The sequence below is a fragment of the Palaemon carinicauda genome, chromosome 4 (genome assembly GCF_036898095.1).
Source record: "Palaemon carinicauda isolate YSFRI2023 chromosome 4, ASM3689809v2, whole genome shotgun sequence".
Taxonomy (NCBI): Eukaryota; Metazoa; Arthropoda; class Malacostraca; order Decapoda; family Palaemonidae; genus Palaemon; species Palaemon carinicauda.
The window spans coordinates 42,915,851-42,925,219 of NC_090728.1; the positions used below are offsets into that span (position 1 = coordinate 42,915,851).

A 9,369-nucleotide genomic window follows, 5' to 3' on the forward strand; every position below is an offset into this window, starting at 1 on the left:
ATTTATGTATGAATGTAATATATATATATATATATATATATATATTATATTATATATATATATATATATATATTATATTATATATATATATATATATATATATATATATATATATACTTATGTGTATATATATATACATATATATAATATATATACATATAATATATATATATATACTTATGTGTATATATATATACATATATATAATATATATACATATAATATATATATATATATATATATATATAAATATATAATATATATATATATATATATATATATATATATATATAAAATTATACACTTACATACTTATATTATGTAGGTATGCATACATATAATATATACATACATATGGTTTATACTATACATACATATTTACTGTATATATTATACGTATACATATATACACATACTAAATACTGTATATATACTTTATGTATAATGCATTTGTATAAATAATGGCCAACTAACAGTAGTTCAGGATTTGCATAACATCGATGGCACTTGCAACTACAGGGATGTTACCTTGCTTTGAATTTCTGAATAAACATTTTGAGCTTCGTAAATCTGATGGAGTTACTGCTGAACTACTGTGTTTGTTCACGTATGATAACTGATAGCAAACCAAAAATTAAGAAAAAATAGCTTTTTCTTTATTGGAGGTAAAATTCTTGACCAAAAAAGAAAAAAAAACTTATATCTGTGCAATATAAGAAATTAATATTCAAATCGATACTGTTGATTAAAATAAATAAAACAATGTGTTTCTGTAATTGCCTGGTGAGTAAAATTCCGCTTTTATATTTATCCCTGCCAGGCATTTATTACATATATGGCAGACAGGGGAAGCTCATATATGAAGGTGATTATATATTAGTGTACTAATAAAATATGTCAGGACGTTAAGTAGAAGATGACTTTTTATATACATGGCAAAGTTTGGCTTCCTGGGGGTTTATCCTACTTTAAAGTTAATTTTTCAAAATGCATCAAAAACATTATTAGATGAAGTCAAAATCAATTTCTAAAAGTGCATGATGAAGATAGGCGAAAATGTATATAAAAATTAATTTCTAAAAATAAAAAAATGAAATGGTTTACTATCTCAGCACTATTCCCAGATATCAGCAGCCATGCAGAAGTTAGTTTTGTGAAAGTAGGTTATTGATAAAGGCATCTCCCAAGTTTCTCATTCAAATAATTATAAACATTAGTTCCCAAAGATAATTTATGATGCGAATGAAAATCATATAAAAATAGTGAACTAATTGATATATATAACGAATAAATTATATATATTTCCGATCCAAATAAAAAAAAAAATTAAAGAGAATTTATGATGCAAATAATAGTAATCTATATAACTGATTAATAAAACACATTCTTGTGAAAATTGGTTATTAATGATGGCCTCTCCCCAATGCTCTGATCAAAATAAATAAATAATAAATCTATTTTCACGAAATTTACGGTTATGAAAATAAAAAAAAACAATAATTTGATAAACAAAAAATATTCTTGTGAAATCAGCTATTGGTGAAGGCATCCACCCAAGTTCCTGATCCCAAAAAATAAAAATAAACCTTTTCACCGAAAATCTATGCTGAAAATAAAAATTATATTGAAAACTAATAAGTAAACTAAAAGATAAAAAAAAATATGATGCCAATAAAAATCATATTGAAAACTAATAAGTAAATTATTAACTCAAAATTTATGATGCCGATAAAAATATTGAAAACTAATAAATAAACCCGGGTAAACTGTTTACAATTTACTTACTCCTGGGTGTGATCCATCCGGCATTCGCAAATTGGGAGATTCTGTGACACCATCGTAACCTGAAGGAAAAGGGAACATGTAAGAAAATTCATTGCAGCAAATACCGAAATTAATTCTTAGACTAAAGAAAAAATATTTTATCCAGTTTAAAAATGTACAGGTTACACTCGGGTAAACTATTCTATGTTATTTCTCTTCCTCTTGTTTTGGTAAAGTTTTTTATATTTTATATAGGAAATATTTAATAATGTTACTGTTCTTAAAATGTTTGATTTTTCCTTGTTGCCTTTCCTCACTGGGCTATTTTCCCTGTTGGAGCCTTTGGGCTTATAGCATCCTGCTTTTCCAACTAGGGTTGTAGCTTAGCAAATAATAATAATAATAATAATAATAATAATAATAATAATAATAAGTCAATCTCGACTCTTACAGAGCTGGCCAAAATACGTGGCTGTTTGGATATTATTGCTCAAGTATAAAATAATTACCCAAAAAACTACAGCTGACTGAAATTCATATATATATAGAGAGAGAGAGAGAGAGAGAGAGAGAGAGAGAGAGAGAGAGAGAGAGAGAGAGAGAGAGAGAGAGAGAGATTTAAGTAAAATTACCTTAACTTAAATCCTCAAGGATTATACTTTTAGAAAATTAAAACATCTAACTAATTATGTTACAGTTCTTCGAAAATAGAATCCATTACATAAATTTATATCTTTACTACTACTACTACTACTACTACTACTACTACTACTACTACTACTACTACTACTACTACTACCACCACCTTGACAGCTACAACCCTAGTTGGATATGCATAACGCCCACCAGGGAAAGCAGCCCAATGCGGAAACGAAGTAGAGAAATAACAAATAAATAAATATACTGTATTTGAAATAATAAAAAATATAAAATATACGATCAGGTACAACTTTGAAATAAAAGTCAAACATAACCCATAAACAGTATTTTGTCAACGTCTTCAACAGAAAAGCATTTCCAACAAGTTTGAAATCTTGACACACCATAGATTCAGCCACCAAAATATGAAGATCATTCTACAGTCTAGTCAAAGCTGGAATACAAATTCTCGAATACGGCAATGTGTAGCAAGGCTTAGAATTAACCGCACACCTAGTTCTACCTAATGATGGTAAAAGTTGAATGCAAAGGATGGTCAGAATTAAGAACAATCTTATGCAACATGCACTCACAGACTGGTCACTGGACGACTGAATACGGAATTTAACAGACCAATATTTTCTATTAAAGGTTTAAAGGCTGCTCATGAATGACAGAGATAAGGGATAGTGACATTGTTCTATCAAGCAGGACAATGCCCTACAGACTGACCGTATATATAATACATATGATCAGCGCCCAAGACCCCTCTCCACCCAAGCTTGAACCAAGGAGAGCCAGGCAATGGATGCTGATAACTCGGCAGAGACCTATAGACTTCCCCCATAGCCCTCATTCATAGCTCACTAGGATGGTGAGGTTGCAACGACCAAAGGACCTAACGAGTTTGAGCGGGGGACTAACCCCAGTTTGGTAATCACCATGCAAGGACGCTACCACCAAGCCCCCACAAGCCAATCCAACAAATTAAGGTGAGAGTCAGCATCTGAAGACCAGACAGAAGAACAATACTCAAAACATGATAGACATGATTCTTTTTCTCTTCTATGTTAATTCCAGCGTCGATGACCTATAAATATGTCACGCCAGTTGGATAAACCAATAAATAAATCGTATATTAATTCACTGCTACGGAGAAAAGGAACTAAGCCGAACAGTCAGAGGTAAAAAAAAATGCAAAGAAATGTATTTGTGCAGTATAAGTAATGTAACCGATATGAAAGGTTTCCACTTCAGGTGATATTTTACTCCTTACAAAGTAAATACTCTCTGCAATTGAAATATGAATACATGATAATAAGACACCCACCTTATCACAATCAACACCCATCCACTTCTTTTTTTTTTCAACGACTTCGTAATGCCAAGCCTTAACTATTCAATCTACTTTATTCTTACTCATTATGAATGTTTCCATCACTTAAACTGGATTTAAAATACAAATGTCAAATGTCTAAGATCTACGCATCTAATAACACAAACGCAGTGTAAGGTTTATTTTCAGGTTAATTTAGAGTTTAACACGATGTTTTGAGCAACAAATAGCAAAATGTTAAGTTCATATTCATACAGTCGATCTAAAATGGCCATTTCCATTGATTGTGTGAAATATCTGTTCAGGAAATTAGGAGCAATATTCAAATGGTACTGTTGGCTAAACGATTTTAGTCTATCACAGAAAGCTAAGGAGACATTTGAAAACTAATCTGTATTTAAATTTGCTATCTAAACAATATTGCCATGCCATCTGGTGGACGGTCTGTTCGTCACAAGCAAATATTACCTGCACAGTATTCTAGTTCTATTCCAGTTGTGGCAAACTTATGGAATGCTCTTCCTCATCTGGTAGTTGAATCGGTGGAACTTCAAAACTTCAAACTTGCAGTGAATATTTTTATGTTGAAAAAGCTGAAACAAGTCTCTTTTTATAGTTTATAGATGAAAGATCTATTTTAATGTAGTTGCTGTTCTCAAAGCGTTTTATTTCAATTGTTCATTACTTCTCTTGTTTCTTTATTTCCTTTCCTCACTGGGCTATTTTCCCCTGTTGGGCTTATAGCATCTTGCTTTACCAACTAGGTTTACAGCTTAACTTGTAATAATAATAATAAATAATAATAATAATAATAATAATAATAATAATAATAATAATAATAATAATAATAAATGGTCGGTCTCTGGGACACTCTCCTCTCCCTTGCCTCTGCTACTCATGAGTAACCTTTATACAGAGCCAAATATAATCTCGCGAGAAAATCTCCCTATGTTCTTGTGGCAAACACAGCGGGAAAAGCATTTTAAGACAAATTATGATGAATAATACGATTCACTAATGGCAATATCATTATGTACACAAATAACTAAACACGAACCCACAATTACACAAACGTGAACATTAGCTTTAATAAATAAGTATTATGACGGCAGACGCCTTTCATCCGTTCAAGTAAAGAATTATTTTTCTACAGATACATAACTTGGAAATTTATTCACAATGTCTCAACCTTAATATGAATAATCTCGAGGAAGTGTAATGAATAATCTTAAGAAAATGTACCTGTTTACAATTCTTTACCCTGACTCATATACAGCTCATAAAACTGATTCGAACCACCACCATTTCTTCTTCTTCTTCTTCTTCTTATCATTATTCAATCCCAATGTCTCAATCTTAATATGAATAATCTCGAGGAAGTGTAATGAATAATCTTAAGAAAAATGTACCTGTTTACAATTTCTTACTCTGACTCATATCCAACTTATAAAATTGATTCGAACCACAACCATTTCATCTAATTTTCTTATCTTTTTTTCTTTAATATTATTGGTTTTTTTTTTTTTTTTTTTTTTTTGGTGGCATTTCCAACCATAGCTCCTGAATTTCTTCCAACAGAATACGCACCATATCTGAGCCTGACGGCGTTTTAAAACACCTGATAATTTCACAGGCAGCTAGAGCAGAAGCTGAAGCAGTAGCAGTAGCTTCAGGAGGTCTTCTTCAGACAAATTATTTTCGGAGTGCCTCCCTCCCTGGCAACACATGAAATTACCATTAATCCATAATGGTTGGCTATCCTTGATGAGACTTGGATATCGCGTCAGTAATGAATGGTTAGTAAATAAAAATATTCCCCTTTTAGCTTAGTAGTTACTAACAGCAATGACTGCCTTGATTAGTTTATGCACACGCACGCGCACACACACACATATATATATATACTATGTATTTATACATATATATATATGTATATATAAACGTGTGTATAATATATATATATATATATATATATATATATATATATATATATATATATACAAATAGATAGATATATACATATGTGTATATATATACATATATATATATATATATATATATATATATAAAATATATATATATATATATATATATATATACACATACATACATACATATATATATATATATATATATATATAGAGAGAGAGAGAGAGAGAGAGAGAGAGAGAGAGAGAGAGAGAGAGAGAGAGACTTTGACATCTTACTTATTTCAAAATTATTAAAAAAATGAAACACACAATACTGTATTTTTGTTTATTAACTTGAAACACTACAGTATTCTCATATTTAATCTTCAAGGATTAACTTTAAACATTTTAATCCTTTTATTCCACGATTTACTTATTGGATAAAACATTCAAGTTTTATGAATTCATTATATAGCTAATGTAATTTACATGGATTATGGACTTTGGATCATTTGCCCTGCTATAGGGCTAGGCAAAACATTCGCTAAATTTGACGTTTATTCAGCTTGAGAAACCAGTTTAACCCTCAGGATAGTTTCTGTTGTTTGGTAAGTAAATAATTACCTCCGCCAGCGAAGTTAGGAGGTGGTTACGTTTTACCCCCTCTTTTGTGTGTGTGTGTTTTGTGAACAGCTTTCTGGACTCAATTTAAATCGTAGAGTAATGAAACTTGCAGGGATTAACTTTTTGGTAAAAACCTGGAAATTATAAAATTTTGGAAGGTAATAATTTCAATAATAACCCTAAAAGTCTAACTGGCATTATAAATAGCCTCCTATAGTTGCCCAATTAGGACCCATAAGCCATGGATTCAAGTAGGAGCACAGAACTATTAGAAACATAAATTCTGTACCTTCTGCATCAATACATTCCATAAAATTGCAGCAATATAAGCACCTAACATAATGCTGGACATGATACGCCATAAAATAACTATATTGTTATTCTTTACTAGTTTCGCCTGTAACAGTGTAACAGAAAGCCTTGTATCACAAGATACAAAAAAAAGTATCAACCAGAGAGGCTGATTATATATATATATATATATATATATATATATATATATATATATATATATATATATATATATATATATACACACACACACACATATATATATACATATATATATATATATATATATATATATATATATACACACACACATATATATATACATATATATATATATATATATATATATATATATATATATATATATATATATATTTAAATAAGCCATATATTTTTGATACATTAATGTCTGGATTCTCTTAACGACCTCAGGATCAGAGCCCCAGGCGAAATCACACAAAGACAAGAGCTTGTGACCGGCCGGGAGTCGAACCCTGGTCCGGCAAACTTGTATAGACATAATATATAGAGGAATGCGTACGTTAGGGTTTCAACAAGAAATTATTGTAGTTAATCTGGATGACAAGAAAGAGGGTGGTGTGTGGATCCAGTTTTTATATGAAGCAGAAGTAGACTAGAGGGGAGGTTGATATAGATGTATGGTAATAAAGTTGTGAACTATTTGGATTTTTTTTTCTTTTTGGTGCCAATGAAGGTTGTTTGAATATGCAAGAGAAGAACAGGTTTGGTGTATAAAAGTTGAACTATGAAAGTGATCTAGTTCGAATTTTTAACTCGTCTTCAATGTAATCATTGTGCTCGGTGAATTCAGAGGAATTACAGGGAGTGTAATGGCATATTTGTCCGATATGAAAGTGAGTCACTTATGACATGGAATGGCTGATGTTTGCAAATGATATAATAATCATTATGGATAGTGAAGAGACACTGCAGAAACTACAGAGACTTCGAAATAAAGTTTGAGAAAAAAAAGAGGATACAGTCGATTACAAATGTGAGCAAGAACATGGTTGAAAATGGGTAGATGAAGACCATGATGATGGATTAATGGTGGTTAATAAGGAAACAGTTGATTTTATGGGTCTTTTGGCAGTAATTATGACATTGGTAATAAGAGAGAAAAAAATAGAGAAAACCATTATCTATGAACGCTAAGATGGGCAAGTATTAAAAGCATTGCCGAGTCAGTTCTTAATGGATGATACGTTAATGTTGACTAAAAAAAAGAAAAATAAATATGTTCAATATGTTAAGATGAACCAGTTGTCTATATAATACACCACAAACAAAATTGAAAGGGTGATAAATATAGAACTAGTGTACGAACTGGTGTAAAATAAAAAGTTCGCAGTTGCAGAGTTCTGTGCAGTACTGTGAAGCAACTAATTTTAGCGAAACTTTCTGCATAGCATTTCATCTATTTACCAGGTTTAAAGTTTCAAGGACTTATCCACAATCTAATGATTAGCAGAAGCAAGGCAGGTTAAAATAAAAAGACTAATGCACATACACAAACATTATGCTCAGCTCACAACTACTATATCAGTTATTATATATCTGTGATAAGGTGGCTAGTCCCCCCCCCCCCCCCCATCCCCACGGATGGGTCCCAGAGCATTATCATGTGCCGACAGTGCCTGGTATTTATTGGTAGTCACTTATCGAAGAAGCGATCAGATCCAAGGATGCATAACTTTCCTCATCTAAACACCAGTGTTATTATGAGAGAGAGAGAGAGAGAGAGAGAGAGAGAGAGAGAGAGAGAGAGATGCTTGCTAGTATCTGTTATGAAGCCTGAAAATTTAGAATTTCATAAGCTCTATTTGTATCTATTCTTGACAGTTGTATTTTCTTAGAACTGAATGTTAACCATTTGAATAATTCTCTACTATTCCAGAAGAGAGAGAGAGAGAGAGAGAGAGAGAGAGAGAGAGAGAGAGATGATTGCTAGTATCTGTTATGAAACCTGAAAATTTAGAATTTCATAAGCTCCATTTGTATCTATTCTTGACAGTTTTATTTTCCTAGTACTGAATGTTAACCATTTGAATAATTCTCTACTATTCCAGAAGAGAGAGAGAGAGAGAGAGAGAGAGAGAGAGAGAGAGAGATATGCTAACTAGTATCTCTTATAAAGCCTACAGAATTTGAATTACGTAAGTTATATTTCTATTTATTCTTGACAGTTTATGCATTTTACTAGAACTGAATGTTAGAGTTCTCTTGCTTGAGGGTACACTCGGGCACACTATTCTATCTTATTTCTCTTCCTCTTGTTTTGTTAAGGTTTTACACTTTATATAGGAAATATTCATTTTAATGTTGTTACTGTTTTTAAAATATTCTGTTTTTCCTTATTTCCTTTCCTCACTGGGCTATTTTCCCTGTTGGAGCCCCTGGACATATAGCATCCCGCTTTTCCAACTAGGGTTGTAGATTAGCAAACAATAATAACCACCATTTGGATAATTCTCTACTATTCCAGAAATCTGGAAACACTTCCAAGATGAAAAGACCGCCGAAGGCAATATCAAAGCCTGGAGACCTGTCATTCAAAACATCAAGAGGAGCCAGACACGATGTCAATAGCGTTTCCGATCAGCTATCAATTATGCCTTTGAAGTTGCTAACTTTAATCAACTACAGAGACGACTTCTCCAGTTTATGTACAGTGCATCTTGAAGGTGATGAGACTAGAACTGCTTGTTGTTGTTGTTGTTGTTGTTGTTTTGCCGCAAATAAAGCCACCAAACTAGTGTCTTTTTATTATTATTACTTGCTAAG

General features: G+C 31.5%; 1 protein-coding gene across 7 annotated transcripts in view; it reads right to left on the reverse strand.

The window, feature by feature from the left end:
- Positions 1–9,369, reverse strand: part of Orp8 (Oxysterol-binding protein-related protein 8) — a 732,808-nt gene that overhangs the window by 40,245 nt on the left and 683,194 nt on the right. For all 7 annotated transcript variants that reach the window (XM_068372199.1, XM_068372203.1, XM_068372202.1 and 4 more), the window contains one exon: positions 1,786–1,844. In XM_068372199.1, the coding sequence (XP_068228300.1) occupies positions 1,786–1,844 (59 nt within the window). The remainder of the gene's footprint in view (positions 1–1,785; positions 1,845–9,369) is intronic.